The sequence below is a fragment of the Neoarius graeffei genome, chromosome 7, assembly GCF_027579695.1.
Source record: "Neoarius graeffei isolate fNeoGra1 chromosome 7, fNeoGra1.pri, whole genome shotgun sequence".
NCBI lineage: Eukaryota > Metazoa > Chordata > Actinopteri > Siluriformes > Ariidae > Neoarius > Neoarius graeffei.
This window is the reverse complement of record NC_083575.1, coordinates 22511596-22533254: the sequence shown is the minus strand read 5'-3', so window position 1 is coordinate 22533254 and position 21659 is coordinate 22511596. Positions and strand designations below refer to the sequence as shown.

Genomic DNA, 21659 nt, shown 5'->3' with positions numbered 1-21659 from the left:
GAGCGGACCTGCCATCAGTCAGGTTCACTAAAGAAGAAGCAGAGCTGCAGTTTTTTGGGGGGGCTTTTTTCACCTTTATTGGATAGGACAGTGTAGGAAATGAGCAGGAGAGAGAGAGACGGGGAGGGATCGGGAAATGACCTCGGGTCATGACCTCGGGTCGGAATCAAACCCGGGTCCCCGGATTTATGGTATGGCACCTGAGCCACAACGCCCCAAAGCTGCAGTTTTACAACAGCATTTTCAGACCAGTGGCATGAAATGAAGTTACTCACAAATTAAGTCATTTTATGAGATTTTTTTTTTACTCCGACTCAAGATGTTATTTTGACTACTTTTACTTCTGAGTCATTAATTTTATAAATTAACAATACTTTTACTTGAATACAGTTTTTGCTTCCTCTACCCACCTTTGGTTATATCCACATTGGTAACATTGCATGCAGACCATGTGACTTTAGAAGATTATACAGTGCATTAAACAATTCATGGAGAAATTTGTGGTACTGGGCACTAGAAGGAAAATATAATGATTTGAATTGAACAAAGCTAAAACAGCTGATACTGAGGAAGAAAATATGGTGCAAGTTTATAATATTGCAAGTATACCAATTGTTGTCAAACGGTCAAAGATTTTGCATGATTTTGAGCCAATATATGTATTTATGTTCTTTTATGTAGCATTTCTCTGAGATGGTGATACCATGTGTCTTACAACCCCAATTCCGTAAATATGGGACACTGTGTAAACCATAAATAAAAATCAGAATATGATTATTTGCAAACCTTGGAAACCCTATATTTCATTGAAAATAGTACAAAGACAACATATCAAATGTTGAAACAGAAAAAAATTTTTATTGTTTTTTTGAAAAAAATATATATATGCTCATTTTGAATTTGATGTCAGCAACACGTTTCAGAAAAGTTGAGATGGGGCAACAAAAGACTGAAAAAGTTGGGTAATGGGAAAAAAAATAGTTTTGTGAATTGGAAACTGGTCAGTACATGATTGGGTATAAAAAGAGCATCCCAGAGAGGCAGAGTCTCGCAGAAGTAAAGATGGGGAGGGGTTCATCGCTCTGTGAGAGACTACGTGGGCAAATAGTGCAAAAATTTAAGAATAACATTCCTCAATGTAAAATTGCAAAGAACTTGGAGATCACATCATCTATGGCAGGGGTGCCCAAATTGATCCATAAAGGGCCATGTGGCTGCAGGTTTTCATTCCAGCCATGCAGCAGCACACCTGATTTGGCTCATTCAATCAACTGAACTGTCTTCACACAGTCAAATACTTGCAGCCACACCCACCCTTGATTAAAGGGTGGGTGTGTCAGTTGATTGAATAAGCCAAATCAGGTGTGCTGCTGCATGGCTGGAATGAAAACCTGCAGCCACATGGCCCTTTATGGATCAATTTGGGCACCCCTGATCTATGGTACATAATATCATTAAAAGATTCAGAGAATCTGGAGAAATCTCTGTATGCAAGAGACAAGGCTGAAAACTGACACTGGATGCCTGTGATCTTCAGGCCCTCAGGCGACACAGTATTAAAAGCGGGCACGTGTCTATAGTGGAAATCACTGTATGGGCTCAGGAACACTTCAGAAAACCATCGTCTGTGAAAACAGTTCATTACTACATCCACAAATGCAAGTTAAAACCAGATATAAACAATATCCAGAAACACCGCCACCTTCTCTGGGCCCGAGCTCTTTTACAATGGACTGAGGTGAGGTGGAAAATTGTCCCAAGGTCTGATGAATCAAAAGTAGAAATTATTTTTAGAAATCATGGACACCACATCCTCCAGGCTAAAGAGAAGAGGGACCATCCAGCATGTTATCAGTGCACAGTTCAAAAGCCAGCATCTGTGATCAGTGGCGTGCACAGATAGACACGAGGTGGTGCTCAAGCACCTGCCCCTCTGCCCTCTGTCCAAAAAAGTGCCCTTTTGAATTTTTATTTTATTTTTTTTTTTACAGTTTACTGAGGCCAATGTCGACATGATCTTTTAGAAAAGCCGCGGCATTTCACACGCGGCGTGTGTGAAAATAATGTCCCGATGTGTGCCCCCGCCGCACACACACCAGACCTCTGTCTCTCTTGCTGTGTCATGTGAACAAGCGTGCAGTGCATTCAATGTGAGGTTGCAGCAGCATAGCGTCCTGGAAGCCACGGCCTTGTCGTAGCGCAGACAACACATCGGGCAGTCAGTCAGCTCTTCCCCTGCCCCACCAGCCAGGTAACACATGAATCGAGTGAAAATGTATTGTTTGCCCTCTAAACCCAAGCTGTAATTATTTTGTCGTGAAGTAGCCCATCGCATACAGAAACAATTGCACATAAGTATTATATTTTTTGCTAGACCATTTTCAGATTTAGGAAAACAAAAATTTCTTTTTCTATTCTGTTCAACTAGAGATTCCTGGCAAAGTCAAAAAGCCTTGATGTAATAAATTAACATTAAGTGGTTGTTTTACACCTTTAAAAACTAAAACGGGTCAGTGGCGACCCGAACACAAGAGGAGGGTTAAATCTCAGACTTTTATAATAAGGTGTTCCACATGCGCAAAAAAGTGCCCTTTTTTCCCCCCAGAGCACTTGCCCCCCAAAATGTCTGTGCACGCCACTATCTGTGATGGTATGAGGGTGCATTAGTGCACATGACACACGTAGCTTGTACATCTGGGAAGGCATCATTAATGCTGAATAATATATACACGTTTCAGAGCAATATGCTGCCATCCTGACAAAATAATTTTCAGGGAAGGCCTTCCTTCTTTCAGCAAGACAATGCCAAACCGCTTTCTGCGCATATGAAAATTGCATGGCTCCACAGTAAGAGCTAAAGTAAGGTGCTAAACTGGCCTGCCTGCAGTCCAGACCTGTCTCCCATTTAAAACATTTGGTGCATTATGAAGCACAAAATACGACAAAGGAGACCCCGAACTGTTGAGCAACTGAAATTGTACATCAGGCAAGAATGGGACAACATTTCTCTTTCAAAACTACAGTAATTGGTCTCCTTAGTTCCCAAACATTTACAGAGTGTTGTTAAAAGTAGAGGTGATGCAACATAGTGGTAAACATTCCCCATCCCAACTTTTCTGAAACATGTTGCTGATGACAAATTCAAAATGAGCATTTATTTTTCAAAAAACAATAAAATTCCTCAGTTTCAACATTTGATATGTTGTCTTTGTACTATTTTCAATGAAATGTAGGGTTTCCATGATCTGCAAAACTTCATATTCTGTTTTTTATTGGGATTGTATGTGTCTTTTGCAGTGACCACGACAATATCATTTTTTTAAATTTCTCATTCATCATTTATTAGACTGTTGCTTGAGCATATTTCAAGAAAACAATTTCATGTCAAGAAAACAATTCACAAGGAGTTACTATTGTCTGCATGAAATTACTTGATACAATTTTAAAAAAGTTATAAACAAGGTGTATATTAAATACATTAAATTATTAATAAAGGGCATATTTTAAACTGTATGGTAATGAAGCATTATATTATGAATATATTATGGACCATGAATTTATCTCTGTATGGACTATGCAATGTAAAAGGACATAGTACATACTATACCTATGTGGTTAATTAGGATTTAATGTATTATGTCAAAATAAAATGGTTTAACATGGACACTAGGGCTAATGGATGCATCCAGTCTATCAATATCTGTATACTTACACAAGGTGAGAGTTTGTTTGTCCTTACTTTGCTACAGCCTGAGTGACTCACTATCAAATACCTCACCTTCATTTATATAAAATTAGACAGCTTAAAAACAATCGGTTCTCCGGTTGTTAAAAAAAAAAAAAGTTCACTGTCGGCCATCCTTGGCGTACTAAGCACAAAGAGCAAGATCAGATTCAACAAACCTGTGTTTTATGTCAATTCCAAGCTTCTGATGGAATACTGATGGCTTTTGACACATAGTAATTTCATGACGAGTTGATTTAATAGAACTGTACATAAATGCAGAAATAATAGTTAGTCTAACCATGAATATTAAACTGGTTAAACTGGGCCAACTGGAAATAAGTCAACAATCATGCAAATCCCATTTTTTCACTGAAATTGGAACGCCTGGAAAAATAAATTTAAAAATAAATTGGGATCGAGTCCCCCTTTAGCACTGAAAAAACATTTTCATTCCTGCAAATGCAGTGCATGTTTCTGGCATACATTAAATTTAACTCAAAGGCTGGTCGAATAATTGGGCAGTGAGTAGTTCACTTTGCAGCCGAGCTTGATAAGTACAGACATTGCAATATATTCTACTGAGGAAAAAGACGTGCTGCTTTTTAGACCATGATTAGAAACTGTTTTCCATTTTACTTCATTAACTTTTGACACCCACATAGGAAGGAGGACAATTCACTGCTAATAAGATTCGAGTGCGTTGCTCATAGAAATTCAAATTGCTGAGCATTTGCTATCCATTAACTGTGTCTTACTTGCCAGGAAAAGAAAATAACAGTTTCTCCTATATAGAAATTACACTCATCATGTAATTAACAGAATAATAAACACAATCACGAGTGGTACGCCTCTGTACATGGTTAAATCTTCACAGCCAGAGAGAACTTGGTGTGACGGGGTCTCTCATACAAATCAGTGTATTTAGATTTTTCATGGTGGATAAAAAGCACTGTTTAGTTCAGAATAGATGTGCTGAGCAGGATTATTGAGTTCATCAAGGTCGCTAAGTGTCAGTCTGTCCACATCTTCATCTGAGGTAGAGGGATGAGTCAGAATAATCCGAGGTATCTGAAGAAGTGGGGGGAGGGGTGCAGGTGTAGAGAATAAGGGTGATTCTTGTGGTCATATTAAAAACACACTATCATGACATCAAATTGACATCAAAGCATTAAACTGTCTGAATTACAGTCATGTCTGTGTCATGGTTATTTTGATTTCAAATCAATTATGTACTGGCTGTTGATCTAACATCATATCATTAAGCCATACCTGTCAACTTTGAGGTTTGAAAAAAAGGGATATTTCTCAGATTTTTAACTCAAAATAAGGGAAAATTTCGGAAAGTCATACCCTTCACCAAAAGTGGGTGTGTAGTTGAATGGGGGGCAATTTTCTATCTAGTATTTGTGATTTCCTGTACTCTGGTGCATGTTGGTGATAGCCAAGACCCAAACTCAATATGCTTATGGTTTATAGAGTGCATTTGTGAATAAACTATACATTTATTTTTATTTGCTTTCAGTGGTACCAGTTATTTCCCAAATTAAGGGCTAAAATACGTATCTTATGTTAAAATAAGAAAGGTCATTATATAACCAGTCAATAAATTCAATTCCATTGCAATTTATTATGGTTTTACCATAATCATGGCCTCGGAACACTAGAGAGAGAGAGAGAGAGAGAGAGAGAGAGAGAGAGAGAGAGAGAGAGAGAGAGAGATAGATAGATAGATAGATAGATAGATAGATAGATAGATAGATAGATAGATAGATAGATAGATAGATAGATAGATAGATAGATAGATAGAGTAATAAAGAGATAAAGAGTAATATAAGATATTAAACCAAGAGTGATTTAAAATGGGTAAGTTTCAGATAGAAAATAAAATAGACAATGAGTGGATAAAACAGTTAATACACCAATTAGTTTACACTAGGCTATTTATGAGGTCTTAGCCAGGACATACTTAATGTAAACATGTGTAGCTTACATTTGATTATTTGGGAGGCTTTCATTTTCCCCATGGAAAATTTCTTTGCGATGGAAGAGTCTGGGAACATTCCAGCCACTCACTTGTTGAAATCATCAAAGAAAGAGAGGCTAATGTTTTTCTTAGCTATTAGCATCGCCATCTTCACCTCAGACCTAATCAGTGTTGCCAGATACTGCTGACGTTTTCCAGCCCAAAATATGTTCAAAACCCGCCAAAATGCACTTGAAACCGCCCAACTTGGGCGGGAAACCTCCCAATCTGGCAACACTGGACCTAATCACTTGTTCAGCCTCGCCTCCGGACGTAGTTATGTAATTACTGATGCCTGAGAGGGCGGGGGCGTGAATTCATGGCCCGACTTCCTGCTGTAAACTCCCGTCAGAGGCGCGTCATGAATTCTGGACCTACCGCCTTTTTTATATTGTGAAAATACGGGACTTTTATATAATGTGAAAATGCGGGATATTTTCGGGAAAATAAAAAAACGGGAAGACAGCAGGAAATAAGTCAAAATAAGGGATTTCCCAGGAAAAACGGGAGGGTTGACAGGTATGCATTAAGCTTATATTCTTGTCACGCATCATGACCATGACCTTATATTTAAAGGACAGATTTTAAAATAAGATCACTGAAAGCTTTTGTGCATGGATGTATAGGTTGTGGGATAAAGGAATAACACATGTAGGTCTATGACAGGTATTTCTTTAGATACGTGCAGTAAATAACATGAAGATGCAAATGCATACGGTATATTTCCTTACTGTCATGGTGTGCTGCCCAACCCGCAGACTGCTGTTTTTAAACACATCTTTTCCTGGTGTTGTCTCTTGTGCCAGGTCACTCTAATAACAAAATAAGAGGAGAATTTAATTTGAGATCATATGAGATAGCAAATTAAAATAGTTTTGATACACGGTAGCATTTAAAGTCCATTCACTTTAAGATCCTGGAGGAAAGTAGAAAGAAAGGAAAAGCTTTCGTCAAGTGGTGTCAAGTATTTAGCCATTTGTTTTATAGATTTGCACACACCAAGCCTTTGCCATTGCAGACCACAGCGTCAATCCTGTTAGCTACAAAGCAGCAATTAATTCCAGTCTCCTTGTGACCAATCAGAAGCCCTGTTTTCAAGTCTTCAGGCTCCTGGGATGCTTGATTCTCTGCGGGTTCAAGTCTCTGCCGCAGCACTTTCATCTTAATACAGCTGCCTGCCTGCCGCAGGGTGCTGACCGCCTCATGGTGGCTGACCCCTTGCATGTCCTGCCCATTGACCTAAGGGCATGAAGGTAGAATTAGACATTGATTGACAGTTGAAGAAACTATCTATTGACCCTGATGACGAAGTTGAGGTGAGAAACGAACTGAGAGGAGAATTTGGGAGCAATATCTGAATGTTTGAATTTTATTATGTAGCACAGGACTGACATCCAAACACTTCACACAGAGGTTATGTGCACTCTCATTGGAGCCTTGTTTAATTAACCTGGTTGCTTGTTGCTGATAAAGTCTCCAAGGCATTTATTAAATCAGTGTCCATGTGGTGATGACCTCCAATGGCCAGCAGAGAAACAGCTCCATGGAGTGGAATATAATCCATGTGCAACTGGTAAAATGTGTGGTATAAATCTTTCTATCATTTGATTAAATGACAAAATGACCTCACCTCTAGTACTCTGTCTCCAATGTGAATGCCTGCCTTCTCAGCTGGCCCTCCTTTACTCACTCGTGAAATAAAGATCCCCTTGGTAGGAGAGGACAAATCAAGGTTAGATTGCATGTTTTTATATGACATCATATTATACGGACACAAGTGTTTTACTGTGAAATACAATACTTGGATTTTTCCTACGAGATACATTTGGAACATGGAGAACTAAAACCGTGACATAAATCTCTACATGTCACTCATGAGGAAATTGATGAATTGTTTTGATAAATTTGGGTACTTTTTGTTTGTGAACGTGTCTATATAATAAAAAGAAAACCACATGTTGGCTTAAAGATATGAAGTGTATCTTCTCAATAATATCGGCTGGCTTTTTTTCATGGTATATCAGATACTGTAACAAGTCAAGGATGAGTTCAGTATCATGCTAGCTGAATGGAATATATCTGAGATACCATGAAAAAAGCCATTATTATTATTATTATTATTATCATTATTATTATTATTATTGTGGTGCTTGAACGTTTGTGAACCCTTTAGAATTTTCTATATTTCTGCATAAATATAACCTAAATCATCATCAGATTTTCACACAAGTCCTAAAAGTAGATAAAGAGAACCCAGTTAAACAAATGAGACAAAAATATTATACTTGGTCATTTATTGAGGAAAATGATCCAATATTACATATCTGTGAGTGGCAAAAGTATGTGAACCTCTAGGATTAGCAGTTAATTTGAAGGTGAAATTAGAGTCAGGTATTTTCAATCAATGGGATGACAATCAGGTGTGAGTGGGCACCCTGTTTTATTTAAAGAACAGGGATCTATCAAAGTCTGACCTTCACAACACATGTTTGCGGAAGTGTATCATGGCACGAACAAAGGAGATTTCTGAGGACCTCAGAAAAAGCATTGTTGATGCTCATCAGGCTGGAAAAGATTACAAAACCATCTCTAAAGAGTTTGGACTCCACCAATCCACAGTCAGACAGATTGTGTACAAATGGAGGTAATTCAAGACCGTTATCCTCCCCAGGAGTGGTCGACCAACAAAGATCACTCCAAGAGCAAGGCGTGTAATAGTCGGTGAGGTCACAAAGGACCCCAGGGTAACTTCTAAGCAACTGAAGGCCTCTCTCACATTGGCTAATGTTAATGTTCATGAGTCCACCATCAGAAGAACACTGAACAACAATAGTGTGCATGGCAGGGTTGCAAGGAGAAAGCCACTGCTCTCCAAAAAGAACATTGCTGCTCATCTGCAGTTTGCTAAAGATCATGTGGACAAGCCAGAAGGCTACTGGAAAAATGTTTTGCGGATGGATGAAACCACAATAGAACTTTTTGGTTTAAATGAGAAGCTTTATGTTTGGAGAAAGGAAAACACTGAATTCCAGCATAAGAACCTTATCCCATCTGTGAAACATGGTGGTGGTAGTATCATGGTTTGGGCCTGTTTTGCTGCATCTGGGCCAGGATGGCTTGCCATAATTGATGGAATAATGAATTCTGAAGTATACCAGTGAATTCTAAAGGAAAATGTCAGAACATCTGTCCATGAACTGAATCTCAAGAGAAGGTGGGTCATGCAGCAAGACAACGACCCTAAGCACACAAGTCGTTCTACCAAAGAATGGTTAAAGAAGAATAAAATTAATGTTTTAGAATGGCCACGTCAAAGTCCTGACCTTAATCCAATCAAAATGTTGTGGAAGGACCTGAAGTGAGCAGTTCATGTGAGGAAACTCACCAACATCCCAGAGTTGAAGCTGTTCTGTATGGAGGAATGGGCTAAAATTCCTCCAAGCCGGTGTGCAGGACTGATCAACAGTTACCAGAAACCTTTAGTTGCAGTTATTGCTGCATAAGGGGGTCACACCAGATACTGAAAGCAAAGTTTCACATACTTTTGCCACTCACAGATATATAATATTGGATCATTTTCCTCAATAAATAAATGACCAAGTATAATATTTTTGTCTCATTTGTTTAACTGGGTTCTCTTTATCTACTTTTAGGACTTGTGTGAAAATCTGATGATGTTTTAGGTCATATTTGTTCAGAAATATAGAAAATTATAAAGGGTCCACAAACTTTCAAGCACCACTGTATTATTATTTTTAATAATAATAATAATAATAATAATAATAATAATAATATACACACTCCATATCCGCATTCTCAAAGGCCAACGTGAGCTGACCCGTGAGTCAGCGCAGCAGTACAGTCACCTTCTAGCCAGTGTAGCATTTATCAGTAGTTTTAGCGAATGCTAATAAAGCAGTCAAGCCATTGCTATTGAGAGCAAATAGCACAGGCTAATGACCGAGAAACTAAGATTTCTGTCTCCAGACTCTTCTTCCACACACACCACAGTATTTTTCACTCAGGCATGAATATTTTTCACAATAAGTATTCATTTCCCTCTATAATTTACTTAATTTTTAAAATCAACATCGACAGCTACGCACATTGGAGCTACCTGGCAGCCAAAATTCTCTCAAAATCTTCCGTATTTAACGAAGCAAACCTGGTGGCCATGTTTGTTTACAAATCGTCACAGTCACTCACCAGTACGCAAGTTTTACATCTCTCTTCTAGACATGTCTCTCTTCTAGTTTTTTGATGTTTGTTGATATGTTTTTCTCTTGTAAAGATGTGTGAAGAATATCTACTGAAGTTTTGGTAGCCTTTCGGGTGTTCAACATGTCATTAGTTTCAGTTTATTTATTTAGTGCTTAATTATAGCATAGCTAATCCTAGCAGTAGCACTGGATTAGCCTCGTCTTTTCTCTTTCCCGGTGGACAAAGAAATACTTCTGTGCATGCGCAGCAGAAAACTGTCATTGGATATTTGCATCACCTCAGACGTGACGCATCATGTTGTCTTGACAATGTGCAATATCATGAACCATATTCAATGCTCATTCTCCATTGGGCAGAGTGACATAATACATGTAGGATAAGTGATAAGCGAATAATATTGCATGCTATCGAACCAAATGAATGAAACCTGCAAGAAGGGAAAAGAATAAATGTTTTATTCCGTGGAAAAAGTGTCCTGTATGTATAATGTTTCCTGATATTTCACTATGATGATGTTACTCCCAGTGTTTTCCCACTGACTAGACACGCATTGTCAAAGTAGTGAACCGGTTCTCTTCTATTTTGTTTTTGTGTGTGTATGTGTCTGTATAATATAAAGAACATTACACCGTGGTGCAAAGATATGAAGTTTATCTTCTCGTGTTGACAATATTTTCAGTCACTCGTGAACATGTTCACCACTCAAAGATAAACTTCATATCCTCACACAACCGTGTAATATCCTTGATATATTACATTCAGGTTTAAATCACTGCCTGAGATCATATTATTTTTTGTATCTCCCCCAAGTGTCTATTAAACATAACTCAAGGGATTTTTACTCTGAAAAATCATGCCTGTATATTTTTAAACCACAGCACTGTAGAATTCTTGAATCCTCCACAGGGACTCTTCACTCAAAAAAAAAAAAGTGTGTAATTGTTGATAAGGCGAAGTATTCTGTGAGGAAACATGAGCATTATTGAACTGCATCTCCTCAGTCCGTGATAAATCTGTTGATTAACTTTGTGACACGCGAAAGTCTTGAAGACAGCAATTTGTGGTTTCTCTAACATGATGGATTTTTTTTTTTTTTGTCTTGTGTTATGAACTTGGAGAGAAAAAAATATGAGAGGCTGGTAAGAGAACAACTAAGTGATGGATGTTAAATGTAACTATAAAACAAAACTATAAAAAGAACTATAAAAATGTACAGCGTGTCATTCTTTAATTAAAAAAAAAATACTCACTGCATATTTTCTGATCAGAGACAGGTGCAAATTGATTCTTTGCATTGCCAAAGAATCTCTGTCATGCACTTTAGCCCTCTACATAAGAACATGGAGAAATCAGTACATCATTTTAAAGGTGCAGATCACAAAATTAAAGGTTACAGGAAAATGTTTGTATGTCAGAAAAGAAAGTGGCATATTATGTAAGAGACACTTTTCAGACAAATATTAGATTATATATAATTTTTTTTATTATTATTATTGTTATTAGTTAACCCTGCTGGGGTTTGCTGCAAAATTAAAAAACGAGGTGAGACAGTCAAAATGTCCAGAAGAACTGTTGCTGGTTCTGCAAGATGCTCAGTAAAGCCTACAGCTCATTTCTTTATAAAACTGCACTCAATGTACCTGAGATGACTATTTTTCTTAAAAATTTTATAAAGCAAAAGGGCCATCTCACACCAAATATCGACTTTGTTTCATTTATTAAATTCTTCATGGCTTCATGGCATGGATCACGCATGATGTTGGTAATATTCCTTTGAGAATCTCGTCCATATTGTCCAAACTCCTGCAGATTTTTCAGGTGTATTGGATCCAGATTCAGTGACTGGGAAGGCCACTGAAGAACTGAACTCACTGTCATAGATGAAACCAGTTTAAGACGATTGTTGCTTTGTGACATGGTGCATTATCGTGCTGGAAGCAGCCATTAAAAGATGAATTGTGGCCATGAAGGGATTCACATGGTCAGCAGCAATACTCAAATAGGCTGTGGGACTCAAGCAATGATTGATTGATACTAATATTAACAGCCCCAAAGTATACCAATAAAATATTCCCCACACCATTACACCACCTCCACCAGCCTGGACTTTTGACACAAGGCAGGTTTGGTCCATGGATTCATGCTGATGATTCTTGGTGAATCTGTGTGCCTTAGCAGAAATCAAGATTCACCAGACCAAGCTACATGTTTCTGGTCTTCAACTTTCTAGTTTTGGTGATCCTGTGCCTACTACAGCATCAGTATTCTGTTCTTGGCTGACAGAAGTGGAACCTGACAAACTTCTGCTGTTGTAGCCCAACCACCTCAGGTTTTGATGTGTTGAACCTTCTGACATTTTCTTGCAAATTATATTCAATTTGTAGTGTAATTAGCAACTAATGTCTAGTGTAATTTGGCCTTTGAAGATCACAAAAATGTGCCGGGAAATAGCAGAGAAGCCATCTCCAGGCATCGAAAGCCCTTCAGCTTCCGGGGCCCTAAGGCAGGCCCCCAGCTACCTTGTTTCAGGCCTTTGATCCATCATTCAGACAGGCTGAAATTTGGATGGACAAACAACGTTTCAGACTTATCTGTCCTGAGACAGTCTGCTTAAAATTCCTCATTTCCCCACACTGGAAGTGGATCGATTACTTCTAAAACCAACTGTGTGGGCATTATAATCATTTCACAAACGGGCATTATTCTTTGAATAATAACCGTAGATATTAACTTGGACAGTGTTGTTACCGTATGACAGAGAGACCCCGGTAGTTCTCTGCTCGAGATCTCAGTTTTATATATATCTTATATTCAGGTAAAAAATGAAACTTTTGTGAGTGCTTTTGGTGGTTTTTCAGTTATAGTGATTGGAGTTGGTTTGGAGTAATGATGTTTAAACACTGTTTAAAAGGTCTTTTAAAATAGGGAGATTTGACAAGGAATAGGTAAATGTCCCTGCCTCACAGCTCCAGGGTCCTCAGTTCAATTCCAAGCTCAGGTTACTGTCCACGTGTGTGAGTTTTGCATATTCTCTCTGTCTCCAATCATTTGGCTTTCCTCTGGTTTCTCTTTACCTTCACCTTCCAAAAACATGCCTATAGTTGGGCAGGCTATGCTACATTTCCACTCTAGGTATGGCTGAGTGTGTAATTATATGCATGGCACCCTGCAGTGGATTGGCTTCCCATCCAGGGTGTAATCCTGCCTCACGGACAGTGTTTTGTTATCAAATGATACCACTTCCACTAAAATGTTCGACTAAAGTCATCACCTTGGAGCATTTGCATATGGTATTATAATGCAAAGTTTGTGTGTGTCATCATTGCCAAGCTAGTGCTATGATCATGGGCGCCACCAGGGGGGGAAAGGTTAGAACAATTCTAGGGGCCCAGCACTGCCATGGGGCCCTTTAAGGGGCTGATAATATGCTTTTAATGATTTTAATAAGACTTTTGAAATAACAACAATGCAATATTCCATCTGGTAAAATGAGCTAATTGAACAAGGTTGTCTATTTCTTGAGTTCTTCAACATATTGTCATTTAACCCTCCCCCTTTTGCGAAATGGTACGGTCCAGTTCTGGTAGAAGCGCAATGCGTTAAATCTGTGTGCTGATCAGTGCAACGCTACTTGCTGCTGTGTCGCGGTGCAGCAGCCAGCCAGCCAGCAGTGGAGTGCGTACAGTCTATGATCGCTAAATATGAAGAGTGGCTGTCAAAAAAGGCAGCTGAAAGCTGAGAGGGACCGGAGAGGCAGGCAACTGGTCACTCAGTTTTTCCCAAAGAAAGGTAGCTATCGCTCACGTGTGTTCAAAATATTAGCGAATGGTAAATGAACAGTATGAACGTGGTTGGATTAGCCTATCAAGAGAACACTTTTACAGTTTGTACAGTGACATTTTTTCCATTTTAATAACTGAACTGACTTGTGTGATAAACAAGATGAAATATTATGTTATGCTGGTGCTAATAACTAGTGCTAATAACCAGTTTCATAACTAATGGGGTGCCCTAAATATGCACAGATTCAGCCTCAGGGGGACCTCCGCCCTACCAAACCACTGAACCCCCCTTTGGAGAAGGAGGTAAGCAGCAATACAACCCATAAATGCTTTAGGATTAAAGTTTTTAATGAGCGAGCGCCATATACAGTTTGCTAGATTAAAGTGTTGCTAATAACGGACACCAGTCAAGTGTTTGACATGGTTACGTGTGTGGAATGTTCACACGTTCTAAACCATTGGTTTCAAATTGAGGAGCTGGAGAAAACTTTTTCTATGATTTATTAGCAGTCACATCACACATTTCACTACCAATTGTCCTAGCACAAGAAGGCATGTGGCAAAATCTTGAATTTTCATTTGTGATTGTAAATGCACCAGAATTAGTCACTGACCAGTTTTCATCTAGTCCCTGGTAGGTTAATACATAAAATGTAATAACAAAGTCACAAACTCAAGGTCCATGGACTATCAAAAGTCAAATAATGACAATAGTGCAATTGTGACGAGGGTGGGCAAAGTTGGGGGGCCCAAAATTCTAATCTTTCATGGGGCCCAAAATTTCTGGCGGCGCCCCTGGCTATGACACGAGAGAGGTAAGCAGAAAGGGAGATCAAGCACCTCATCATTCTCTATATAGGGTAGGGAGCCCCTGCCTCCAGCAATGCTGATGCCCACACCATCTCTCTGGCCACTTACTTTGATCAGGAGCTGAGAGAGAGAGAGAGAGAGAGAGAGAGAGAGAGAGAGAGAGAGATGCCTTGTACAAGTAGATGCACAGCACCCTAGCCTTGACAGTCATGACAAATGACAAATGACATGCATTCCTATGTTTGCATGCAGCATACAAAGTAGATGTGATTTTAATGAATGATGCAACAACATCTTGATGCCTTACTTTTAACGGCACTCGGGAGATGCATGACATGCGTGGATATGACTGCTCCGACACAGCCGACTGGCTGATCCTCTTTGAATTGGGGTGGCACTTGTGCTCCTGGCCAGAATCCCCTTCAGGACAAACCGGTAAACATTGTGCTTGACATATCTGCAGTTTCTTGTTCCCACAGGCTTGCCTTAAGCTTGGCACAGTTCTGACAACCTCTGGGAAATAAGTTGAGCCATCCTGAGAAAAGGCAGAGAGAGTGATAATGACACGAACAATTGCATCACTACAATTCATTTGATAAACTTTGCACACACCACCTCAGAGACACTAAAAGCAGAACCAAAATAATACAAAGTTGCTCAACAAGTTGTGTCCTTCCCAAACAAGGTTAAGAGATTTCAATAAGAGTTCCTGGTCCAGTTCTCTAATTTCCTCCCAGCATCCAACAACATGTTGGCAAGGGGGATTTGGCAACTCTAAATAGCACCTTGCCGTGTGTGCGTGCGTGCGCGTGCACACACACACACTGCTGCCTCTTGCAGCACTGAATTAATTAATTAATGGAAGTGGAAGTGATGGTTTGCTTGAATGTCATTTCTCCAGGACCTTGGTGCAACACATACCAGAGTAGCACAGTAGACAGGACTACACAGGCTAGTGCAGGTTAACTGGACAGGACAACAGAACAATGTTATGAGAGAGAACCAGTACAAACATTTGTCAGTAAACTACTGATGATTACCTTAAAATTCATACTGCACATGGACTCCATAAAATGATGTGTTGAAAATAACTGTTCTTTTCTTCCCTGTGCCAATTCCTTCTCCATTTACAACCCCAATTCCATAAAAATGGTACACTGTGTAAAACAAATGAAAACAGAATGTGAAGATTTGCAAAATCATGGAAACCCTATATTTCACTGAAAATAGTACAAAGACAACATATCAAATGCTGAAACTGAGAAATTATGTTTTTTGAAAAATATATGCTCATTTTGAATTTGATGTCGGCAACACGTTTCAGAAAAAGTTGGGACAGGGGCATGTTTACCACGGTGTTGCATCACCTCTACTTTTAACACCACTCTGTAAACGTTTGGGAACTGAGGAGACCAATTGCTGTAGGTTTGAAAGAGAAATGTTGTCCCATTCTTGCCTGATATACAATTTCTGTTGCTCAACAGTTCAGGGTCTCCTTTGTTGTATTTTGCACTTCATAATGCGACAAATGTTTTAAATGGGAGACAGGTCTGGACTGCAGGCAGGCCACTTTAGCACCCAGACGCTTTTACTACAGAGCCATGCCGTTTTAATATGTGCGAAAGAGCTTTGGCATGGTCTTGCTGAAAGAAGGAAGGCCTTCCCTGAAAAAGATTTTGTCAGGATGGCAGCACATTGCTCTGCAACATGTATATATCATTCAGCATTAAATGCCGCCTTCCCAGATGTACAAGCTACCCATGTCATGTGCACTAATGCACCCTCATACCATCACAGATGCTGGCTTTTGAACTGTGCACTGATAAGCCACATGGCCCCTCTCCTCTTTAGCCTGGAGGACATGGTGTCCATGATTTCCAAAAAGAATTTAAAATTTTGATTTGTCAGACCTCGGGACAATTTTTCACTTCACCTCAGTCCATCATAAAAGAGCTCGGGCCCAGAGAAGGTGTCGGTGTTTCTGGATATTGTTTATATCCGGTTTTAACTTGCGTTTGTGGATGCAGTAATGAACTGTTTTCACAGACGATGGTTTTCTGAAGTGTTCCTGAGCCCATACAGTGATTTCCACTACAGACACGTGTCTGCTTTTAATACAGTGTCGCCTGAGGGCCTGAAGATCACAGGCATCCAATCTTAGTTTTCAGCCTTGTCTCTTGCATACAGAGATTTCTCCAGATTCTCTGAATCTTTTAATGATATGTACCATAGATGATGTGATCCCCAAATTCTTTGCAATTTTACATTGAGGAACGTTATTCTTAAATTGTTGCACTGTTTGCCCACACAGTCTTTCACAGAGCGGTGAACCCCTCCCCATCTTTACTTCTGAGAGACTCCGTGTCTCCGGGATGCTCTTTTTATACCCAATCATGTAACTGACCTGTTGCCAATTAACCAAACTAGCTGTTTTTAGCATTACACAACTTTTTCAGTCTTTTCTTGCCTCGTCCCATCTTTTCTGAAATGTGTTGCTGACATCAAATTCAAAATGAGCAAATATTTTTTTAAATGCAATAAAATTTCCCAGTTTCCACATTTGATATGTTGTCTTTGTACTATTTTCAGTGAAATATAGGGTTTCTATGATTTGCAATTCTTCACATTCTGTTTTTAATTTATGTTTTACACAGCATTCCAACTTTTTTGGAATTGGGGTTGTATTTACATTCCCATCTGTGCACACACTCGCACCTGTCATCAAGAGTGACAACCCCTTTGGCCATCTGCTGGGTGCAGTGACATCCTACAAGTCTGAGCTAAGTCGGAAGGCAGAGTGTGTTACCAGTGTTATTGTTCAGGGTGTCTCTTTTTTACATGTATGGTCATATGTATGGTTCCATGTAAAGGGATAAAATTATCCTGACTGCACCTCACTTCTTTGTTTTTGCATTTCTATGTGCCCATTTTACATAACGCTAGTAACTAGTGTCATAGTACAAGTATGCTAACCGGAGTAAATGATGATGAGATACATTACATGGCCAAATGAAATAGTCAAATTTATTTAAGTCAAGTTTATTTGTATAGCGCTTTTAACAATAAACATTGTCGCAAAGCAGCTTTACAGAATTTGAACGACTTAAAATATGAGCTAATTTTATCCCCAATCTATTCCCAACGAGCACGCCTGTGGCGACAGTGGCAAGGAAAAACTCGCTCAGACAACATGAGGAAGAAACCTCGAGAGGAACCAGACTCAAAAGGGAACCCATCCCCATGAGCCTTAAGAGCCTTTTCAGGAAGCTGTCCTGTTCAACAGCATCGGTCTTTAAGACCTTTACCTTTGGGTCTCCCACAAGAAGCTCTGGTGTTCTTTGATCTGTAACAATTTCTTGTTCCCATAAGAACTCTGGTCCTCTCAGCCAACTTGATTCTAGAAGATCTGCCACCTTGAGACCCCTAGATGCATGGTCTGCTGGATTCTGACCCATCTCAACGTAGAACCATTGACTAGGAGCCGTAGTGTCTCTTATTTTCTGAACACGGTTGGCTACAAACACATGAAAGCATCTGGCTTCATTCTTAATGTACCGGAGCACCACCTGTGAATCAGTCCAGAAAAACTTTTGATCTATTTCCAGTTCCAGCTCTTCTCGGAGGGTGTTTTCAATTCGGAGATTTGGATTATATAAAGTCAAAAGAGAAGGCATGGGTTTAAAAAGATATCTATTGTTAATTGAGAATGACTATCTGTGAAAAATTGTGTCTTAGCAAGTAAATATACACTGATCAGCCCTAATCACTGATAGGTGAAGTGAATAATGGTGATTATCTCATTACAATGGCACCTGTCAACAAGTGTGATATATTAGGCAGCAAGAGAAGAGTCAGTCGTTGAAGTTGATGTGTTGGAAGCAGGAAAAATGGGCAAACATAAGCATCTGAGAGACTTTGACAAGGGCCAAATTGTGATGGCTAGATGATGGGGTCTGAGCATCTCCAAAATGGTACAAACTGAAGAGCTACTTCCACAGAAGAGCTGCTGTAACACAAACTACTGAAAAATGAATGCTGGCTAAAACAGAAAGGTGTCAGCATCAACTTTTTCAGCAGCTTGTGCTACAGTAGCTCTTCTATGGGATTGGACCATATGGGCTAGCCTTTGACACCCATGACCCTGTTGTTGGTTCACTGGTTATCCTTCCTTGGACCACTTTTGGTAGGTACGGTACTAACCACTGCATACTGGGAACACCCCACAAGATGCGCCATTTTGGAGATGCTCAGACCCAGTCATCTAGCCATCACAATTTGGCCCTTGTCAAAGTCACCCAGATCCTTACACTTGCCCATTTTCCTGCTTCCAACACATCAACTTCAAGAACTGACTGTTCTCTTGCTGCCTAATATATCCCATCCCTTTACATGTGGTTTAAAAAAAAAGTAAAATTTATATATTTATTGATTGAGTCTTCAAAGTAGCCAGCATTTACCTTGATGACACTTTGCACACTATTGGCATCGTCTTAACCAGCTTCATGAGGTAGTCACCTGGAATGCTTTTCAATTAACAGGTGTCTCATCAAAAGCTAATTAGTGCAACTTCTTGTTTTCTTAATGCGTTTGAGATCAAACAGTAAAGAATTATAATAATAAATAGCCCTATTCCACAACTGGAATAATCCATATGTCAAGAACCACTCAACTAAGTAAAGAGAAACGATGTCCATCATTACTTTAAGACGTGAAGTGTCTTTTAAATCAATAAAAATAAAGAAAAAACATTGAATTAAGTGTGTCCAAACTTTTGACCAAGATATGTTTTTTGCAGCATAGGTTAAAAGTCCACAACCTCTTAAACAGACACAAGTACTAAGAATCTATCAATGTTATGGGATGCTGTAACCTCAGTAGCGTGCTGCTGAATCTCTTCAGCTTCTTTCTCTGGGCTTGAGCTGTTAACTGGGAAAAGGCTGATAGTGTCATGCAGCTTCTCCTTCCCCAAAATCCAGCGAAAGCCAGGAAGATCCCAGATATGGCCGTCGTTACTCCCAGAACGCTTAACAGCACAGCGCCCCTACAGGTGATAAAAAAAGAGTACATCAGGGAGAGGAATTACAAATACTGATTTTGAAGAGCATTGAACCACCACAGTGACAGATGGTAAATTGACTAATCTATCATGCCTGACAGACTGTGTATATGGATACATGCTGGAGCAAAAAGAAAAGGATTTGACAGATGGGTTGAGGTGAAACAGACTGGACAATGTCTTTTTTTTTAAGCGTCAATGTTTTGCTTTATGTGACAAATCTCAGAGAATCTGTGAAAAAAAATATCAGTTTTCGTTAGCCTTTGTCACAGTGTATCCTCAAAGGGAATTCAGCAACAACAACAACAAAAAAAGTTTGTTGATTTAGTGTGTGTCCATGTCGCATTTAAATATCGGTGTACTCCATCTCCATTTATTTTACACTCACCTAAAGTGTTCATGGGCATCACCAACTTAATAAATAAGCACAGGTTGCAATGTGGGGCGGCACGGTGGTGTAGTGGTTAGCGCTATCGCCTCACAGCAAGAAGGTTCTGGGTTCGAGCCCCGTGGCTGGCGAGGGCCTTTCTGTGCGGAGTTTGCATGTTCTCCCCGTGTCCGCGTGGGTTTCCTCCGGGTGCTCCGGTTTCCCCCACAGTCCAAAGACATGCAGGTTAGGTTAACTGGTGACTCTAAATTGACCGTAGGTGTGAATGTGAGTGTGAATGGTTGTCTGTGTCTATGTGTCAGCCCTGTGATGACCTGGCGACTTGTCCAGGGTGTACCCCGCCTTTCGCCCGTAGTCAGCTGGGATAGGCTCCAGCTTGCCTGCAACCCTGTAGAAGGATAAAGCGGCTAGAGATAATGAGATGAGATGAGGTTGCAATGCACAGTACAGTATATAGGCAAAAGTATGTTGACACAACCATTGATCTTCCCATTCCAAAACTATGGGGATTAATATGGAGTTGGTTTCCTTCTTTGGGTGGCAAGGTGGTGCAGTGATTAGCACTGTTGCCTCACAACAAGCAAGTTCTGTGGAGTTTGCATGTTCTCCCCATGTTTGTGTGGGTTCCCTCTCAGTGCTCTGGTTTTCTTCCCACAGACATGCAGATTAGGTGAACTGGCTACTCTAAATTGCCCATAGATGTGAATGAGAGTGTGAAAGGCCATCTTCTGTACATGTGTGCGTTTGTCCCATGATCAATTGGAGACCTGTCCAGGATGTACCCTGCCTCTTGCCCAATGTCACTAGGATTGGCTCCAGCTCATCCATGACCCTCCCTCAATGGATAAGTGGGATAGAGAATAAATGGTTTCTTCTTTGCTGTCATAAGGCTTTCCACTAAATTTTGGAACGTGGCTGTAGGAATTTGTGGCTATTCACCTATCCATTTCGGAGACAAGGCAGGAATATAGCCTTGACATCAGTCTGTCACTATCTATATACACCTGTGATGCATATTGCCATTACAGCAGAACTGCACCTTGGAGCAATTTATCAAGCCAAGCCACCTACCAGCATGTTTTTGGGAGGTGGGAGATATTTGGAGAACCTGAAGGAAACCTGGACATGAGGAGAACATGTGAAACCCACACAAACACAAGCCCGAGTTCAGGATTAAACCCTGGAGCTGCTTATTATCCATGCTGAAAGTCTGATTTTATGTAAATGCTGAACACAACTGCTGCAAATGCAGATGCTAAAAATAAAAGCAACTACATCCCATCGCTGAAGATGTCAGATAATTTTCCCAGAAATTTTGGATGTGAAGGTAAAACCAAAAGGCCTCACAAAAGTGAGGGAATATGGGAATGTATTACTCGTACAATGGAAGATCCTGTACAGTGCAGTTTACAGTGGTGCTTGAAAGTTTGTACACCCTTTAGAATTTTCTATATTTCTGCATAAATATGACCTAAAACATCATCAGATTTTCACACAAGTCCTAAAAGTAGATAAAGAGAACCCAGTTAAACAAATGAGACAAAAATATTATACTTGGTCATTTATTTATTGAGGAAAATGATCCAATATTACATATCTGTGAGTGACAAAAGTATGTGAATCTTTCCTTTCAGTATCTGGTGTGACCCCCT

At 39.7% G+C, this 21659-nt stretch overlaps 1 protein-coding gene across 1 annotated transcript; it reads right to left on the bottom strand.

The window, feature by feature from the left end:
- Positions 1–3502: 3502 nt before the first annotated feature.
- Positions 3503–19739, bottom strand: LOC132888826 (protein scribble homolog). Its single transcript, XM_060924920.1, has 8 exons — positions 19719–19739; positions 19434–19604; positions 14871–15098; positions 14594–14683; positions 7381–7458; positions 6750–6989; positions 6482–6562; positions 3503–4795 (listed from the first exon to the last, which is right to left on the bottom strand). Exons 1-8 carry the CDS (start codon positions 19737–19739, stop codon positions 4658–4660), a joined length of 1047 nt encoding a protein of 348 aa, XP_060780903.1. The 3' UTR covers positions 3503–4657.
- Between the last annotated feature and the right edge of the window lie 1920 nt (positions 19740–21659).